At 50.5% G+C, this 19,595-nt stretch overlaps 5 protein-coding genes across 5 annotated transcripts; 2 read left to right on the top strand and 3 right to left on the bottom strand.

The window, feature by feature from the left end:
• Nucleotides 1–2,329: 2,329 nt before the first annotated feature.
• CLUP02_17633 (uncharacterized protein) lies at nt 2,330–3,046 on the top strand (the record flags this gene model as incomplete). The annotated part of the gene is made up of 1 exon (XM_049296541.1): nt 2,330–3,046. The coding sequence occupies one exon, from the start codon at nt 2,330–2,332 to the stop codon at nt 3,044–3,046; it is 717 nt and encodes a 238-aa protein (XP_049137765.1).
• Nucleotides 3,047–3,852: 806 nt separating this feature from the next.
• On the bottom strand, nt 3,853–4,478 carry CLUP02_17632 (uncharacterized protein; the record flags this gene model as incomplete). The annotated part of the gene is made up of 2 exons (XM_049296540.1): nt 3,853–4,106; nt 4,202–4,478. 2 exons carry the CDS (start codon nt 4,476–4,478, stop codon nt 3,853–3,855), a joined length of 531 nt encoding a protein of 176 aa, XP_049137764.1.
• A 1,305-nt stretch (nt 4,479–5,783) lies between these two features.
• On the bottom strand, nt 5,784–6,799 carry CLUP02_17631 (uncharacterized protein; the record flags this gene model as incomplete). Its single annotated transcript, XM_049296539.1, has 2 exons — nt 5,784–5,902; nt 6,256–6,799. The coding sequence occupies 2 exons, from the start codon at nt 6,797–6,799 to the stop codon at nt 5,784–5,786; spliced, it is 663 nt and encodes a 220-aa protein (XP_049137763.1).
• A 122-nt stretch (nt 6,800–6,921) lies between these two features.
• On the bottom strand, nt 6,922–14,327 carry CLUP02_17630 (THO complex subunit 2; the record flags this gene model as incomplete). Its single annotated transcript, XM_049296538.1, has 3 exons — nt 6,922–9,583; nt 9,637–9,716; nt 9,768–14,327. 3 exons carry the CDS (start codon nt 14,325–14,327, stop codon nt 6,922–6,924), a joined length of 7,302 nt encoding a protein of 2,433 aa, XP_049137762.1.
• A 945-nt stretch (nt 14,328–15,272) lies between these two features.
• CLUP02_17629 (homoserine O-acetyltransferase) lies at nt 15,273–17,017 on the top strand (the record flags this gene model as incomplete). Its single annotated transcript, XM_049296537.1, has 3 exons — nt 15,273–15,315; nt 15,450–15,888; nt 15,943–17,017. 3 exons carry the CDS (start codon nt 15,273–15,275, stop codon nt 17,015–17,017), a joined length of 1,557 nt encoding a protein of 518 aa, XP_049137761.1.
• Between the last annotated feature and the right edge of the window lie 2,578 nt (nt 17,018–19,595).

Below are 19,595 nucleotides of genomic sequence, written 5' to 3'. Positions count from 1 at the left end.
CGGTAGGGGTCGCTTATTAACTAAATATACTAATATAATATAAAATATATAATATATTTTATATATCCCTATTTAAGCTATATTAATATTATAAAAAAGCCCCTCGGAAGCCCTTACTTATTAAGGATATAAATAGGGAGTTATTTTACGAAATAGAAAATATTATATAATATAGAGGGCTAAAAAAGAGGTAATAATACTTAATTTAGTAAAAAGAATATAATAATAACGAAAATATATAAAAGCTAGTTAAGTATATTAAAAACGTAGTAATAATTAGTATATATAAAAAACGAGTTTTAATTAAGTAGCGCGCCCTAGCTCTTAACGAGCTTAATAACGTAACGAACTAAGTATTAATAATAATAAAAAAGGGGGCTATATAGCTATAACTAAGTAGTATAAATACGCTAATTATAAACTATTTTTTTAATCCTTATAACGCGCGGGAGGACCGCCCTTATTTATAAAAAAACTACTTTTATATATAGAAGGGCCGCCCTAGCTATTATCCTAGGGGTTATTACGAAAGAAATAATCTCCTTATTATTAACGAATTTATAAATAATTAACTACGAATATAGAGCGTAAGCGGGGCGACTATACACTAGCTAGAATATTATTTAAGTAGCGTACTTTATTACGGATAGTATAAAGTAGTACGATTATAGTATTATTATAAGATAAAAACGTAGCGCGAGAAGAGCTTATAATTATTTTATTATTATTATTATTAATAATAGGGGTCGAGCGAGCCTTTTTATTAGTACGCTTAAGCGCCCTTTATATATTATTAATAGCGATTTAGTAAGTTTACTAGAGCTATAAAGTAATATTAGTAACCTAATTAGTAATAATAATAAAATAATAATAAAATAATAAACCTCTAAATTATAAACGTTATTATTTAAAATAAGAGCGGTACTCTATAGGGTTTAGACTATAAATTCTACGGACTTAAGGACCTAAGATATTATTAATATAATACGTAAGAGAAATAATAAAATAGTAACTACGCTAAGTATTTATTATATTTTTATAAAAATAATTCTGCGCGGTATACTTAATATAACGTATATTAAATCCTAAAAAAATATTAAATAAAGGAGCGAACTAGGGGTTATAAATTACTAATTTAGTTAATTATAATACTCAGTTTTTAAATCGAGCGCCTTATATATAATATAAGTAGGGTAAAAGAATAAGCGTACCTAGCTAACCCTAATTTTCTTAGCGTTCGCCTTCTTTTTTTTAAATAAGAGTTTATAATAATTAATATAAGTAGTATATAAATAGTAATATATATATAAAGTTAGGGTAAGTAAAAGGAATGTTAAGTTTTTTTTAAATAGATTACTATTACTACTATTACTAAGCGTACTTATAGTATTAATAACCGTTCTATTACTAATAGTAATAACTCTATAATTAGGAGCTATATTTATATTAAAACGAGTTAGTAACGAATATAAAACGACTCTATAAAAGACTTACTTAGGCACGGGAAGTATATAAAAATAGGGATTTAAGAAATATTTATTAGCTATAATATTTACGTAATAAGGGAGTAGCGTAAATATTAATAAAAATAAAAAACTATATATAAAAAAAATAACTATAAATAAAAAGGAAAAAGGAATTTAGAATTATAATAATTTAAAAAGGGGTTAATATTAATAAATAAAAATAGAGCGACGACTACTTAAGTACTAGTAGTTATAAGGACGGCTTATAAATAAGAGCGACTTAAGTATAAAATTAAAGGGCTATTATCTAAAATAAGGGGTCTATATTCGGGCTAATAAGTACTATTTATACCTACCTTTATATTATATATCTAAAGACTTCTTAAATAAGGAATTAATATAGTATATATAAACTATAAATAGGCTTTAGGATAAAGCCTAAGGAAGGGAGTACTTTATTAAGTTTTATTAATTAAGCCTTATTAATTAAAAAATAGCTTAAAGAGTATAAAAAGGGGGACTAAGTAATAAAGGAGTAGCTTAAGTATATATAGAGCGCTAGTAATATACCTCGAGGGAAGGGTAGATTTTAGTAATTCCTCTTTTAGACCCTAATAGTAGTTAGCCTCTGTAAGCTTCTTCCCTGTGTCACACACCTATTGACACTCCCGCAGCTCTCCCCAAACCTGTCTGAAAACCTTCAACTTCTACAGTCATCATGCCGATCTTCCCTCCACGACCCAAAATCCCACATTCGAGTCACCACCGTGACGGCACAATTTGGAAACATTCGAGAACACTATCAGAACGCATTACAGTCACATGTCCTACATACCACACTTCATGGCAATGGGCTCGAAGTCATGTGTACGCCTGTTGTAGATGACCTATGGAACAAGCCAGCCTATATTTTGTCTCTACTGCTCGATGAGATGCTCAAACCACCAGAAGAACGGACGGAATGGCTCTTCTGGGTCGACCGCGACACGATAATCCTAGACCAATGCCGTCCGATATCGAGCTTCCTTCCACCCCGAATCCTTAATCAAGTTGCTGCCAGCACGAAGGCCCACGAAGCAGCCCCGAAAGACGAAGACGTACACCTCATAGCGGCCGACGATTGGAATGGTCTCAACAACGGGGTCTTTCTTCTGCGCGTCGGCCAATGGGCCATCGAGCTCTTCAGCGCCATCATGGCCTTTCGCCACTTTCGACCTGGCACCGAGCTCCGATTCACAGAGCAGAGTGCCATGGAGATACTGATAAAGGAGAAGAGATTCAAGAAGGGGGTGCGAATGGTACCTCAGACCTGGTTCAACTCGTATCCTGGCAGCCTCAAGGCCTCGACCTATCTCGAGGGGAATGACGAAAAGGGGCTCTCGGATTGGCAGACGAGACGCGGCGACTTTCTGATCCATTTTGCTGGATTCGGCGAGGACGACCGTGCCAGAAGTATGAATAGCTGGCTGGACATGCTGGGGAAGACACACTTTACACCGGAAGCTGGGAGGGTACAGAGGAACGCCACACCGGACATCGAAGCATACTGGGAAGATTTAGAACCGATAGAGATACAATGAGCGCTGGTATAGGATTGTTGATGGGATGGAGGACCAACATACTTCGTACAACTCTTAATAAAGATTCAATCAACTTTCCTGCAAGTCTTCTGGAACATATGCCTGTCTTATTACAGTCATCGGAACCATGTCAGTCGCCCCGCATCCCGAATCCGCGCCATCCCAACGAGAATCCGCAGTCCTTTATATCTGTCCTATTTCATCTGATGAGGGATTAAGAATTCGCTACTTTAAATAGCGGGTAAGCTTGTTCTGAGCTCATTCTCGTTCTCTATTCTTGTGTGCTGATTTTCTCAGTCGCATCCGTGCACAGGTTACTAACGAGCACATCGCTGCTTACCGAATCACGCATAAAGTTCACCACCGCGAGGTCAACGGTTTCTCAAGTGGTAAGTTCTAGAGAAGACTGCGCTAGGTTTCCCTCTACCGCGTCCAGCGTTGATTAGATTATAGAGTGGTTGAATACGCGGAAGACGGGACTGGTTTCTAGGGAGAAAGACCTTGAGTCCGTTGATCCTCTCCAGTTCTTCGTCAAACTGCGAACGCCACGCACATCACTATATTCGATCGCATGCTACTACCAATGGCGGATGCGTCCTGGCTCACCAAGGCAATTCACTGTCGTGATCACGGATGGTCAATACGTTAAAGGGAAGACGCTTTAATAGCTTAATTAGAGTCATGGTGTTTGAAATGCATTAATTCAACGCTATCCTGACTCCAAAATGGATACCAAAGGTGTCGAAGACCAGTATCTAAGTGTCTATATGTATGATTCAACTAGGCGCAGCGGTCCGATCCCCTGCTTAAGCAGAGCAAGTCCACTTGAGGGGGTCGTTGAGGTTGACCGCCTTGGTCTTCTGCTCAGGGCAGATCTCACGGTCCAAACCGCAGTTGGTGGTGCCGCACCAGTTGTTGTTGTTGCACAGCCAGACGCTGTAGCTCCAGACGTGGCGGTCAAAGTCCTTCTTGCAGCGGTTGACCTTGACGTTGTACTTCTGGTCGGGGCCGAACTTGTCCAGGGGGACGTAGGCCCAGTTCTCGGTGTTTTGAGCCCACACTATTAGGGAGGGTTTGTTAGAGACTTTGGTTTATTGCAGAATTCCATCCGGCCCAGGGGGTTGGGTAAGGATGGAGGACGAGAATCAAACTTACTTCCAAAGGGACCACCGTTGGAGTTGCAGTGCTGACGGACACCAATCTTGGTGAGACCGGCCTGCGCGGCGGCGGCCTTGACGCCGGCGTCGATGGTGAAGGTGTAGTAGGAGAAGTCCTTGTCGGCGCTCAGAGGGGCCTTGATGCAGGCGGCGCTGGAGGTCTTGAGCACGCGGCGCTCCAGGCCGGTTCCGTGGGCCTCGAGCATCGGGGTGGGGTTGGCGACGACGGCGGAAGCCATAAGCATAGCGGTGGAGAAGAGCTGAGTGATCTGCATGGTTGCGATGGTTCTTAAAGAGAGTATTGGGTTTTGAAGTTGAAGGTAAGGACTGGAATGCTCATGGTAAAGACTGGACTGTGGTTTGGATAGTGAGACTATTCATGATTTCATTCACATACAGGCAGGCTTTCCTTTATAACAATACAACATGACCGCAATGTTGAGCCAAAGGAACTTCGCTCGGAGTAAACCGAGAGTTGAAGATTGTGGTCGCTTGGCGCCAAGACTCACAGACACTGAAGAAAAGTGTAGATCAATCTGTAAATTACACCGATCATGGCGGCGAGGCGGTGCGGGTGCACGTACCAAAGCCTGCCAGAACACCTCGTGTCAGTACTCTACTCCGTACTCATGCGGTAGAAGCAGTAGAGACGCCAAATGCTCTCAAAAGTTTCGTCAACTCTCCGTACTAAAGAACGATCCCTTTGGAAATAAAACCCGTTCCGGCAGCAGAGCTCCAAGACCAACTACTCGTTACCTCTTGAGCGATAACCCCCAACGTCGAGTAACCTCATTGCAGTCGCTTCTAAAGTTCCAGTACTCCATAGCCTATCCACAGCACGATAAACTCAAAGATTAAGTAGGTCATGTGGCACGTGCAGTGTGGACTCTAGAGGACATAGAGGTAAGGCTTCAGACGAACGCATGAATGATTGCCAGTGGTGAAATTTGGTCCTACTATATTACAGTTGTTCGGCGTCCCCATAGCTTCCAGAACGGTTGGGCAGTATGTTTGCCAACTCAGCCAATCAGACACTAGAGACTCGTGCAAACTCGCGCTCGCACCAACTCAGTACCAGTCAGCCTCAACCAGCTAAAACTCGCCGGTTTTATTTTTGACCACAGCGTGATCGACGGCCATCAGGTGTCATGTCAAGCAAAAACCTGACTCAGAGATGAGAAGCTCAAGCCCCCAAGCAACCCTCCCCAATCTCCGGGGTGGGCAGCTCAAGCTTCTAGAAGAGTGAACCCCTTCGCTTGATCCGACGAACGATTTTCCCCAGCGTTGACAACCAACCCCCTTCAACCTTGTTCCCAGACAACAGGGCTTAGAACTCTACTCAGAGACTCTGTCAGCCCTTTTTGCCGCTCTAGTCTCTTCAATCCGAGGCGGAACCAATTGAACCTCTTCCTGGGTGTTCAGATGCTCTATCCGTATGGTACTACTCCTCACATCTCGGCGCCCACGCGCCCCGGTCAGCCCTCCCACAAACTGTGGGGTGATCGACAGCTTGAAGTCTGGACCGAATAAACTGCGCCTTTCCCTTAGAGCCTGGAATGACACGAACCAGCCAGTCCCTCTTAGGAAGTGCTATCTGAAATAAGTGCATAGTCCAACGGCTGAGAATGGATACCAACTTCGAGTCTCCAGTTTCTCAAAGTGCAGAGAGAAGAGGGGTGGTAGAGACTCACGCCTCCCTCTACCATCACACAAGACGACCAAGTGACAATGTTATTCTCAAACGGCAGCCGATTATTGCACATCGTAAACATCAATCACAGTTGCAAGTCGAGTTCATTCCCAATGAGATGATCAAAATTGGGGCAAGTCTAGCAAAGGTTTTGAGCCCCCGGTCTGGGCTCATCCTGAGCCCAGCCCGACTGAGTCCATGAACACGCTATGATGCTAAAGCCCTCCTCTCGTCATCACCACGAACGCCGCCGATGGACACGAAAGACATTATTACTCGCTCTGATATTACAACCCTTTCAGCCATGAAATGTTTCCCTTCCCATTCCCAAGAACCTTTCTCATGCCCCTTCCTTTTGTTACCAATGCTCAAAAGGACTGATGTACACTTCGCCCAGCGCGTACATGTTCGCGCTGGGATATTCACGAGTTTGCCGTCTGGTGCCGGCGTCAGGCCCCCCTTTCGTCTACTTGAGGGGCCCTGTAGCATGTAGGAAAGAGACGTTTGAGGGGTATCATAGAAAAGCAGATGCTTCGGTGTCGAAGGTATAATCATAATGTGCGCTTCATGTATGCTGGCCGTGTGCCGCGTCATGTCTAAAGTGCCACCACGCGGCAGGCTCATCCGACCGAGACTGGCGTAGCCAGCCATCCGGTGTTTCGCCTTGGTACAATGCCGACGGTGTTCCTTTTCTTCTGAACGATGTTGTGTTTGGTTTTGATACAGAGTGGATTGTTTTGTGTGTGTGTATCTGATATTGACTTTGGTGTCCCTTCCTTTGGACCACTTGCGGTCGTGCAACCGGAACCCTCCAATGCAGTACTTGTAAATAATAGAAGCAATTGTAAAATAGTGATAATGAATGTTTCTTCTTTCGTCGGGGGATGCGGTTCTTCTCTTCTCCATTCTATGCGAATTGTCGTGTGTAGACCAATGGCATTTTCCGTTCAACATAACTTTCTCTCGTCGCTCATCCCCTGATAGTGACTCCGCTCGCCTTTATTCCTTCAGAAGATCAGTTCCCGCTCCTAGCGTCTCTGCCTCTTTTCTCGGTCGTTGGGAAAGCCTGCTGCATCTTCGCTTCGACGCTTTCGGCCCCGATCTTCGCGTCGGTCATCGTTCGGTCGTAGACCTCCCTCGCGAGGTCCTCCTCTGGGCGCGCTCCGCGGATTCCCAGCCCATTCTTCGTTCCTTGGCCCCGTCGCTGCATCTCCACGTCCGCCATCTCCGCGATCGGTCCGATGGCGAGTTTCGCGACTGCTTCCTGTGTTCTCCCGGTTACTGCCGTGGGTAGGGTTCGCATGCGACTCCCTAGTGCTGCCGGACGGCTCTCGACCAGAACGCCGGGATTCACGTTCGTCTCGACCAGTGGATGACTGGTTTTGAGCTCCGGACCTTCTCTCCCTGTGCTCACGGGGCTCCTTGCCCTCCCTTTCGCGACCAGGACTGCGTTCTCGTTCACGACTGCTGCGCCTTGAGTGCCGACCACGCTCTGAACGATGCTCGCGACGGCTGCGATCGTGTTCGGTTTGTGAATGATCCTCACCGTTTGCCTGAGCCCTTTCTTGTCCCACAGGGTTCGGACGTTCTTGGACTGGCGTAGACACCGGTGATGCACCTGTCAGAACTTGAGCATCGGAGCCAGCGATACTACCTCTGGCAACCCCACGCCCGCGGATACTTGTGCCTCTGTTGGTCTCAGGCATGTTGGCCTGTGCTTGCTGCAAAGTGCTATTGATACCCGCAAGCTGTCTACGACTGCCGCCGCTGCGACCTCGATCATTCGATGACGGTCCTGATGGTACCCCATCGGTAGGAGCTGGGAAATTGCCTGTCGGTGTTCGGTTGTTGTTACCTTGGCCTCCTGACGGGCGGTCTGGTGTGTTGATAGGGGGCAGTGGCGGCCGAGAGTGACCGTGACTAGGTGGCTGCCCAGGAGGCGGAGGCGGTGGTGGTGCAATCTGTGCCAGTCGATCAGGATGAATACCAGGAGCCAAGGTAGGTCCTCCCGAGGCTGGAGTTGGTGAGCCTGCCGGGCCCGAGTTGATAGCACGTGCGCGATCGGGGTGTGCTGCTGGGGTCGGCGTCATAGCAGACGGAGAGTTGACGGGCGGATTAGACTCGTACTGATTACGACGTCCTCTGCCTGAGGCCGGACCTGTGGGTGGATGCCGTTCTTCGGGCGCCGCCGGGCTGTCTGCATTCGGGAAACGACCATCAGATCGTGAGTTGGGGGTGCCCGCGGATCCACCTCGGGCAGCCGCTCGACCACGACCACGGGGTCCTAGTGGAACCTCGTTCGGGGCAAGTACCGACTGGATTGGGTTCAGACGACCGTAGTTTTGGTCCTGGTGAGCAGTGCGGCTGTGGTCAGGTTCAGAGTTTCGACCAGGACCCAGGAATGCGTCTCTACCCTTGTCTTGGCCAGAACGGTCACCGTCCCTGTCGCCTATACGTTCTGTTCTGGGGTTATAGGCAGGAGGCTCCGCATGCGTCTCTCTTCCAGAGGATCGATGATCCGAGTGATGGGAGCGGCCGTGTCTGTCATCCCTCGCAGGCTCTGCTGGTGCTTCTGGATTGAATCGCCCGTTTCTCCGCGGCGAATGACCTCGTTGAGAATTTCGGTCTCTGGGCTCATCCCTTGTCGGCCTGGCTGGCGCTTCGGTTTGTGGCTCACCGATCAGGGCAGCACGCTCAGGGTTGATCAATTCAGTACGGTCAGGCTCCGGAGCACGCTGGTCAAGAGTCCGCTGCTCGTGGCTCTGAGTCTCCTGAGTGCGCGGTCCCCGGCCACTCCGCCGGTCTGTCTCTGATGATCGAGACGGGCGGTCTGAGCGGTTAGACCTACCAGGTTGGTCTCCTTGGATCAAGGCCAGGCGAGCAGGGTTGACAGGAGGATCCTCCGCTGGCTTCTGCGTAGGTTGAGATGGCGGGGTGGCGACAGCAGGTTCTCTAGACAGTCTGCCCGATTCAGACACACGTCCATTTGTTGGAGGCACTCTATCTCGGGAGGGACGACCTTCGCGCTCATGGGGCCCGTGATCGCGGCGAGGGGGCAGCGAGTCTGGTCTCGAGGGCCAATCTTTCTCGGAAAGGCGACCAGGTTCTCTAGGTGGAGCATCTGGTCCTCTCCTGTCTTGTCCAGAAAAGTCTCGACTGCGGTCGGGCCGCGATGGCTCGGCGAATCTGGGTTCTCTTGAGGGCTCGCGTGGGTCCCTGTGATCTCTGGTATCTCGAGACTCTCTTGTATCCCTAGGACCGCGAGGTTCTCGTGCATCTCTCGGTTCTCGGACCCGGTCTGGCAAAGCGTCAGGAGTGAAATGAGTACGACCGAAATGGCCAGGGATAGGGACGTCTGGTCGCTTGGGCAGGTTGTGCGCACTTCTGTCTGATCCCGTAGGTGTAGGAGTCGATCTAGGCACATCCCGGTGGTTCATATTGTTCGGCAAGGGCGTTGCATTCGCCGGCTTTGGTGTTGGCGGCTTGCTCGAAGTGGCGGACCCGATGTCGCCACGCGGGAAGCCTCCCTTTGCTGTGTCCGGCTGGGAGGCCGAGGGCTTGGGAGGCAAGTTGGGATCCTTTTGAGTAAGCGTAGCTGGTGCCGAGGGTGCTGCTGATCGGGATCCAGCATCTTTGCTGTCTTTGACCTCGCCGTCCTTGACTTCGCCGTCTTCCTGCTCTGCCGCGGTCCTACGAACAAATGTTAGTTTAACCTTTGAAATGGGTTCTCTGGGCAAACCTACCTGGCTGATCGAGGCTGGAATTCAGTCGCGGTCGGGCGCAAACTGGTTGAGGTCGACTCGTCCTTGGCCTTTCCGCCATTCTGCACACGGGTTAGTAAGATTCTGAATCTCCGCCTGTCTTGTTGCCTTACCATGTTCGGGCGGAAGCCGGCGGGTATAATCCATTTGTCTTTTCTCCTCTGTAATTCCGACAAAGCACCCTGCGCCGCGACTGACAGGTCCACGCGGTGTCCCTCCTCGCCAGCAGACGCAGTCTTCGAAGCTGCCTCACGATCTGTGATTGTCTTTAGTTGATCGATAAACTGTGTGCCCATGAAGGTGATTGCTGGGAAGTGATCGAGAACCGCCTTAAGAATCGTCATGGCGTTACGGATGTGCATCCATTCCATGCCGGCAAGGCACGACTTCAATGCCAAATTGAGCTTGCTGTGCCAGCCGTACAAGATGTCACGGAATTGCGCATGATCATAATAAGATGATGGCTGTCCCTTGTCATCGAACTCGGTAGCAAACCCAAGGAAGAAGCTGCGCTTGCCGACCGCTTCTCTGTCGTAAGCGTTCGTGTCACGATGCCACCTAGCCAAGTCTTTGAGGATGCAGTTGAGGAACCTGCCCAGGTGCTCTGCCTCGCGGACTGTGCAAGTGAAGATCATGGCCCGCAGCCTATTGACGCAGAATAGCCGATCATACAATGCCTTCAGACGGAATTTGGGTGCGCCAAGCATGTGGAGCTTCTTGATAAACACGTAGCAGTACTCAGCGTCGCTAGCGGAGAGCACCAGCCGGGGAAGTAAGCATTGCTCGAGGATCGCATCAGACAGACCATTCAACTTCTCCGCTGAACCCGTGAACCAGGTTTCCATGTGATCCGTCATATAATCTCGTACGACTCGCGCTCGCTTCATCTGGAGATCCGCTTCCTTCGGCAGTTCGTTACTGATCTTGAGCAGCTCAGCCTTCTTGGCTTCCTTCTTGTTGATACCGCTGCGACTCATGTCGGAGCGATCTCTGTCGAGCTCTTTCTTCAGGTTCGAGAGTCGCTTGTGAGCGTTGTTGTAACTGGCAGCTGGGACCTCGATGTCACCGAGCTGTAGAGCCCAGAAGAGGACATAGAACTCTGGGCTGAGCTTGGTCCATGAAGTACCTGGAGTTATGGACTTCATTGACGTAACGATGGGATCGAGCGCCTCGTGTATCTGGCGTCCGGCGTCCTTCTTTGCCTTCTCCCGAACCTCTGCCGGCGTCGGCTTCTTCTCCTCCGCCTCAGACGGCTCCTCAGTGGCTTCCTTTGCTTCGGTTGCGTCTTGGGCCATTGACAAGTCTCCGTCGGAGTCGATGTTGACTGTGGAGTCTTGCTTTTTGGTGAACATGTTGTATGCGACACCCTCACGACCGATGAGGAACGCCAGGCTTGCGTCAAGTCCAAATTCGTCCATGAGGATAGTGATTGCAGGCACCAATGCCTCGAACTCATGAGGCTCAAGGTTGGTTCGTAGAAGATCGAGATACTGAACCAGAATCTGATGGCTGTCATCGATGACCGAGCCGATGTACTTGATGTGCGCCTCATCGTCGGGAAGCTTGTAGATGGCAGCTTGTCGGTATTGAGCAACGTTGATAAGCAGACGTCCAGCGAGTTTCGAGTCGACGAGAGACTGCATGAGGCGCTTGGCGCTGCGAGTCGACTCAAACCGCTTGTCTTGGAGGCTGAGCAGTGTCTGGCGTCGCAGTACCTCTCCTCCAGACATGGCCAAGATTTGATCGTCGGTAAAGTCAAGAACTTGCACAACACCTCCCATTGAGGACACGAGCTCTTTGAGAATAATCAAGTCGGTCGAGTTGCCCTGGAAGAGTTGATCATTCACGTATTGAAGAATAGGTGTCGAGTCTAGAATGGAGTACCGCTTGAAGACTTTGCCGGCGAACTTGGAAAGAGCTTGAAGCCATTTGCTGGTCAGCAAGATGGAAGATTCCTGAGTACGGCTTCGCTTTCCACCCATGGAGCTCACGAGAGACCAGATCAGGACATCGTAGGCCAGATCAGTGAAGTACTTGGCGCACTCAACAAATGCTTCGATGAGATTTGCGTAAGCCTCGATCTGGCCCAGAGCCTCCCTGAACACAATGCCTGGCGACGAATAGCTGGTCTTGGCTAGCGACTTGGCCATCTCGCTGAGATTCGTGAGAGAAATGCGCTTCATCACACCTCTGGTCTCCACGCGAGTGCGAGTGAAGGCTGCCTTCATTGCCGGCAGTCGGGAAATCTGGCCTTCAAACCACTCGGCGTAGATGGAGTATCGGGTTGTGACAGGGTAAAGCTTGAGCAGGTCCCAGACGGAGTTGACAATAGCCGCATTGGCGTTGGTCATGCTGAGAGCAGGAACCAGAATGCGCCGCAAGAGGTCCTGCCACCGGTCCATGTTGTGCTGGGAGCGGTCTTCCGCCAAACTCTTCGCACCGATGCTGACAAACTTGGCCAGTAATGCAGGATCTTTGCCGATGCTTACGCCGGAAAGATTCAGGAACGTGTCGCATAATGTGAAGATGTCTTCGACAGTCTGACACACTGGGACGTTGTCTGCCCATTCGTCCCAGTAAAATCTGTAATGCTGATCTCTGCCGTCGAATCCGTCGGGGAATGGCCATCTCATAGACTTCTTGGCTGGTAAAGTGGATAGCTTGACGGAACCCTTGGGTACACCGCTCTGATCAATGTCGGCAATTGGTTTGGAGGCGGGCTCAACCGAGCGGGCGGGAGTTGGCCGACTTTCTTGGTAGACCTTCTCCACACTGTAGTTGAGAATGCGATGAATCCTGTCCAGAACTTCAGGATAGGCTTCTGGTAGCCAAGGGAAGCGGCCAAGAATGAAAAGAGATTCAGGAATGGCGCCAATGGTCAAAAGGCAGATGAGTAACGCAGCCTTCTGCTCCATGGGCTCTGGTAGCTTTTCTTTTTCGTCTGCAGCAGCGTCTGCCTTGGACTCCGCATCTGCTTTTCCTGCAACGGCTCGAGTACGAGTCGTGGGGGGCGGTGCGCTGTCGTCAGGCAAGGCACCCGCCATAAGTAGGGCGTTTTGTGCGGCGCCAGGTCGGCTCTGCCTCTCCTTTTCGTCTAGCTCCTTCATCTTCTTTTCTCTCATGGCTTCCATCTCCTCGTCAAGAGGCCAGAGATGTGGGTAGATGTCGACCAGTGACATGAAGCCAACCTTGACGAGAAGTGCGACAAGGTAAAGCAGATTAGCTGGCAGGACGTCATCGGGATCTCTGGCATCGGAGGCGTAAAATCGTAGCTTGAAACCAAGCAGCTGGGCAGCGGTTCGGTTTCCCTGAGGCGGGAGGGTCTTCGTCAGCTTCATCCATGCCGATGCAGCATTGACTTCGGCCTCGGATGCAGACTCTGATTCTTCAAGCAACTTGAGGTGGTCGCCTGTGACTTGTCTTCCTCCAAGCTGGAAGAATGCATCGAGGTGAACCTCACGAGCGCGGTCCCAGAACTCGATATCGCGTTGGCGCTTTTGCTCGGCACTCTCAAGTTCGACTTCTTGGCTAGTCATCCAGTGTGACGAGTCGGGCAGAGCCCAGGGAGGTAGGCCACCTGCGTATGTTGACGAAGCAGGGTTCTGATTGCTCGGCCACCAAGAGCTGACTCTGAGAAGTTTGATGAAGAATCGGAACTGCTTGATGAGGACTGCTGCAAAGACGTCGAGTGTAACGTCGAGGACTCTTCCAACATCAAGATCGAAAGTTCCAATAAGGCCCTTGAGACGTTCAAAAGCTGCATGTGCCGTTTCGGCAGACGGGGGCTCCGAGCTACTAGTTGTGAAGAGCTCAGTCATGAGCTTGGAGTAACCTTCGCTCTCCTCGCGGAGTAGATTGTAGTTTGCTTGTCGGTAAAGAAGATTCGTCGCACGCCTGATACCAAGCTTGACGAAGGTCTCGCGGATCATGCCCAAATCTTGAAGAAGCTGAGCATCTAGAGTTTGGCGCACAAGCTCGGACGAGACGCCTGTTGCTTGAATGAAGTCGCGGAGCTGAGGTCTGAATAGACCACGATCATTATCGAAGATTATGGACAAAGTATCGAGAAAGAGAGTGTGAGGCTCGAACGAGAAAGACTCCTTAATCATTTCCTGCGATTCCGAGCCGAGGATCTCTTTCATGCAAGCGCCAGCGTCAACAGGTGATAGCCGCCCCTCAATAACGGCATGGATAAACTCTTGATAGATGGCGGCCAGTTCCTCAATGTCCACATCCGACCGTGAGTCGACTCCATGGGTGACTAGCTTTTGCCTGCTGCCGGTTTCCCATGAGGTAATCGCCTCGTCGGTGAGATGCTCATAGCAGTAGCTTGTCGGTACTGGGGAGGGCGGTTGCGAAATTGGTGCCGAAGGCGGTCCTGTTGCAATCGGTGCAGGATGTTGCGGCTGCGATGGGGTAGGGGGCGGGCGAGGGACAGTCGGGGACGTGACGCGGGAAGCGCTTGCCGACTGGGTACCAGGCTGTGATGGTTGTCCCTGGGCGGAATCCCGGCGATCGTTTCTTCTAGTGTTTCTGCCACCGCGGCCGCCTCTGCCTCCGCCCTCTGAAAAATCTCGTTCGCGCTGGCCCAGCGGCATGTCTCCGGGTCGATGGGGCGAGGGTCTGCCGCCTTCGCCTGCAGGGCCACCACGAGCCTTGCGTTTAGGAGGCATCGTGCTCTCGTCGCGGGTTTCTTCAAGGTATCATTTGGGTATCGCGCTATCTCGATGAAGCCAGTCTGTAGGTCGCCAGAGTCAGTAAAAGTGCAGGCGATAAATTTGCGCGCGCGTTTGGGGATGGAGAGGAGAGATGCCTTGCGGTTGAAAGGATTCGGAAGCTTGTCGCGTGTAGCTTGTTCAGCGAATGCTGTGCACAAAGGAAAGTTGAGATAGCTGGTACAATCGGTTGGGTCAAGCAATCGCCTCGACGAAAAGAAATAAAGCTGCTGCGATTGCGGGAAAGAGTCGCGCTCCAAAGTTGGAGATTTTCGGGGTTGGCGACAGAAAGGTGACGATGAACGATTTCTCGAGTGAAGACGCAGTTGCAACTCCAGAGTCGAGCGAGCTTGAGATCCACTTCACTGAAAACGGGTAGCAGCCTCACGGAGGAAGGCTGCGAGGTGGAAGGTACCGGAGGAAGGTACTAAGTACCTGGGTAGCTTTTCTTTTATGGGGCATCCACCAACTGGGGGTTCTGGATTGGCTACGCGTGAATGCACGGGGGGTGATTATAGCGTACCGGCCCTGGAGACCTGCCAGCTGTCTGACTCCCAATTGACCGGATCTCGGCTGACTCATCGATCCCCTGCGGCCAATGATTCGCCGTGGAAATAACGGCTGCGATTAAGATACCGGCAAAGCTGCCAGTCATTACGCCATTTTCGGTGCAAATCTTTGGCTGCCCTCATTGAACGTTGACCAGTCATACAGTCACATCGAGCAAGTGGAATCCCCAGACTCTTCATATATCTCGCATATCTCGCCATCGCGGAGGGGCTTTACTCCCAGTAACATTACCCTTGTTCTACCTTATTCAAGGCCCGTTTGTATCTTCAATTGAAGACATCCAGACCCCAGTTCGCATCCCGAACGCTGCCCCTCGTTCATTCCGAGATCGGGATGGCTGCACAAAATTTACAGAACGGCGCTCAGCCGAAGTACGGTCAGTTTATCCTCAGCCTGGGAGTGTCATTTGCCTCTCAATTCGTCTCAATCACATCATATATCCCTTCAATGCGAGCTAAGTGGCTCACTTCTTGTTCTATTGCTCGTAATCCCATCTTGAAATGTCATGAGAACGTTCTTCTTATCAAGTAATGAGACCGGTTGCTGAATACCCGCAAGAAAGAACCCAAACGCAGCCTGAGAACCCGTTTGCTACCCTGATTCCGGAGCAACAGTTCGCCATCATTCCTGAATTCACCCTTGAATCGGGAGTCACTCTTCACAATGTTCCCGTCGCCTACACGACCAGAGGCAAGCTCTCGCCCAACGGCGATAATGCCATGGTCATCTGCCACGCCTTGACCGGCAGCGCAGACGTCAGCGACTGGTGGGGTCCTCTTCTCGGAGGACCTGGTAGGGCGTTTGATACATCGCGGTTTTTCATCGTATGCATGAACGCCATGGGAAGCCCGTACGGCACGGCGAGTCCTGTCACAGCCAAGGATGGAGATCCCGAGAAGGGCATCTACGGACCCGAGTTCCCCTTGACCACGATCCGTGACGATGTCAAGTAAGTCCACCCTCTATCACCATGGCTAGATGCCCAGGGCTAACATATTCGCAGCCTTCACAAGCTACTGCTGGACGACCTCGGCGTCAAGCAAATCGCCGCAGTCATCGGCGGCTCACTAGGCGGCATGTTCGTCCTGGAATGGGCCTACCTCGGCAAGGACTACATCCGCTGCGTCGTCCCCATCGCGACCTCGAGCAGACACAGCGCCTGGGGCATCAGCTGGGGCGAGGCCCAGCGCCAGAGCATCTACGCCGACCCCAAATACGACGACGGCTACTATCCCTTTGACGACCCGCCCTCCACGGGTCTCGGCGCCGCCCGCATGTCGGCCCTCCTGACCTACCGCAGCCGCAACTCCTTCGAGTCCCGCTTCGGACGCAACATCCCGGACCCGTCGAGGCGGCAAATCATCCGCGAGCGGCCCAGACCCAGCACGCCGTCCGAGGCGCACTTCCACATCCACAACGACGGACACAACGTCAAGCGCGTCGGCCTCTCGAGGCAGAACAGCCAGGGTGGCAGCACGACAGAGGGAACGCCCGTCAACGGGGCGGCAGCGGCGGAGGCAGCTGTCCCGGAGTCACTGGACCCCCAATTCCACGGACCCCAGACGACCACCGCAACAACCACAACAGACAGCTTGACCGGAGGAGACAAGCTTCCGACATCAACCTACTTCTCCGCGCAATCCTACCTCCGCTACCAAGGCCAAAAGTTCGTCAAGCGCTTCGACAGCAACTGCTACATCGCTATGACCCGCAAGCTCGACACCCACGACGTCTCCCGCGACCGCGCCCCCACCATCGCCGAGGCCCTCGCCCTCATCGAGCAGCCCACCCTCGTCCTCGGCATCGAGTCGGACGGCCTCTTCACCTTTGCCGAGCAGGAAGAGATCGCCGAGCACGTCAAGAACGCCCGCCTCGAGCGCATCGACAGCCCCGAGGGTCACGACGCCTTCTTGCTCCAGTTTGAGCAGGTGAACCGCTACGTGCTGGATTTCCTCAAGCAGACGCTGCCGGATATCATGGAGAAGCAAGGGGAGGAGGTGGAGGAGGTCGGTGTTGGACAGCTGACTAAGAGCAGCACGTTTGGCGAGGCCGAGGTGGAGGATATTACCGCCTGGTAACGAACAGGGGGGGGGGGGGGGGAGTGAAAAATGGGTGTGCAATATAGGTAGAGAGGGCCAAACGGGCAGACTCTCACAATCTCTTTTCATGGGTTGTTTTTTTGTTTCAACAGGTCTGGAGTCTTTTTCAACAACTCAGCGATTAAGGAAATAGATGGGGAAAATTTTGGGTTTGGATCATGCAGTGTCTTGCAATCGTGCCTCTGACGTGATTTTGAAATCTGGACTACGGAGTGGAACATGAATGTAATGAATCTCATGCAAACGATAATGCCGCATTACCTAATGTTACTTGGCCCTACTCGGCCGTGTACATAGCTTGGATTTGATTTCGGGACTTTGGTCCCTGCAGATGGACCGGAAAGATCATTCTCACGGACTTCCTCAAAGCACAATATCGAGCCCATCGATGTCGAAGCGTCTCACTGGCATCCATGCTTCTCATCTCCTCGAGTGAGCCTGGCGTGAGATCTTATGAGCTAGGTATACGTTCCCTTCTCTGAATGAACCACAAGCCATACTTTATGGGATGCGGTTCCGCAGCTTGGCATTTTAAACTCCTTAAGCGGGCTGCCGACCGGGCGTACGAGACATACTCCTATCTCGTTCTCGGGGAGGCTCGCGGAAGATTTCGCAACCTTGCTTCCCAGGCAGCCTCAAATCCCAATCATTGCCGCTCCCCCCTCCCGAACGTCGCCGGAGTAGTTCCCATGAGCGGGAGTGCAGCAGTAAACTCTAGGCAGCCTGAAAGCTAAGCAGGAGTTCCTATTTGTGGCGTACGAAGGGCTTGCAAAGGACGAATGACACAGCAAGGAGGTTGAACGGCTATTGAAGAGACGATCCACGGTAGATGACTTGTCCATACTAGATACCTTAGCCGGCCGTAAGGGAAGAATAAAGGTACTGAAACCAAACTCTATCGCCACAACAAGAGACGATGAGCTTGTCTGGTGGTGAGGGTGGTGTGCCAAGAATACTGCTGTAAAGACGGATAGATCGTAGTCCGGATAAGCGGCATTTCGGGGGACAGTAGAAATCAGGTGAGTGTGTACGGTGCGGTGCGGCAGCTTCGTCCAAAGGCTGACCGGCATATCGCCGAAAGACGCCTTGGCCGCTCGGCGGTGATGAATTGCAGCCTTCTCCTCCCCCCTTCTTCTTCGAGACTCCCTCTACTTCTGAGGACGTTGAACGTGGCCAGAAGACTCTACAGAAGACTCTACAGAAGAGTCGCTTCGGTGTCGTGGGGTCCACGTGCGATAGGGAATCCCTAGTATTGGCTCGGGGAATCCCTGCCTCATCCCCTGCCCAGTGAGCCAAGCGAGTGCACTGGCAGATCTGGAGGCCGTGGGGGGCTATTGAGTAATTAAGTGTCGTGAGTGAGGCGTGCGGACTACCGGTGAGAGAGGGAATTATTAGAGGAGGAAATTGGCAGGAGGCCTTTTCAGTACGTATTAACCTAACAGCCGTTGCTATGAGCGTACCTAAGGTAGGCGTCTGCCCGCATTTCGAGCCTCGGTGTGCCAGTCAGGTGAGAGGTGGTCAATGGAGAGACAGAGAGCAGCATTTGGTTCGTTGATCTGGGCCGAAAGAGACTGGACGTGTTTTCAACGTGTTTGATGCGACGTCGGGGATTCCTGTGCGGAAGAGATGCACAAAAAGGAATGGGACATTGGAGGTGCCGTTTGGGTGACTGCGTCAAAAGAGTTCCGTGTGGTCGGCGTTCCAGCGTCCTTCTAGAAGGAGCACCCCTGCTCTGCCGAGTCGATGTCTGGGAACCTGGATGGATCGCGGTGGGGGCGACGTTGATTCTTGGGAACTTGGCTAAGGTCAGGTAGGGAAAGAGCCACCCGCATAAAGCGCGTCTTCCCTGCCAGATCCGTCGCGCCCAGCGTCGCCCAATGCATGCGGAAAGAGTCAGACACTCATTCAGAACCTGGAAGGTGGAAGGTGGAAGGTGGAAGGCACCAGATGAAAGCTGTTAAACGGTGGAGAAGGAAAGTGGATACGCTGGGCTGCACCTGCCTTCCCAGGTGTGAACACAGGTAAACTGACCTGTGGGGGGGGGGGGGGGGTGTTAGCTGACCACCCCACATTTTCACGTGAGTATGGCCCGTGCCACTCCGTAGGTGATCTAGAAGTAATCCGGAATCGATTCAAAATCGATTCTAAATTAGTTTTATACTTAATTAGTATAATATAAATAATTCTTAATATTAAAACTTTGTTTTTAATTAAATTATTTATAAATATATATTTCTTAGTATTTTAAGGAAAAATAATATTATAAAAACTAAAATTAAAATATAAAACTATTATTAAATATTAAAACTAATAAGAAATTAATTTAGAATTATTTCTAAACTAATTCTAAACTAATTCTAAATAAACTTTAAAACTATTTAAAATATAATTTTAAAAATTAAAAACTTAAATTCTTCTATTTAAATTAATTACTAAGTACTTTCATAAGTATAATATATTTATAAAAATATTTTTTATATTAGAATAAGTATATTTTATTATATTTAAATTATAATTTGAAATTAATTCTAAACTAATTCTAAATTAGTTCCGAACT

Source organism: Colletotrichum lupini, chromosome 10, assembly GCF_023278565.1.
Source record: "Colletotrichum lupini chromosome 10, complete sequence".
NCBI lineage: Eukaryota > Fungi > Ascomycota > Sordariomycetes > Glomerellales > Glomerellaceae > Colletotrichum > Colletotrichum lupini.
The sequence above is the reverse complement of the archived record's forward strand: the minus strand, read 5'-3'. Positions and strand labels throughout refer to the sequence as shown.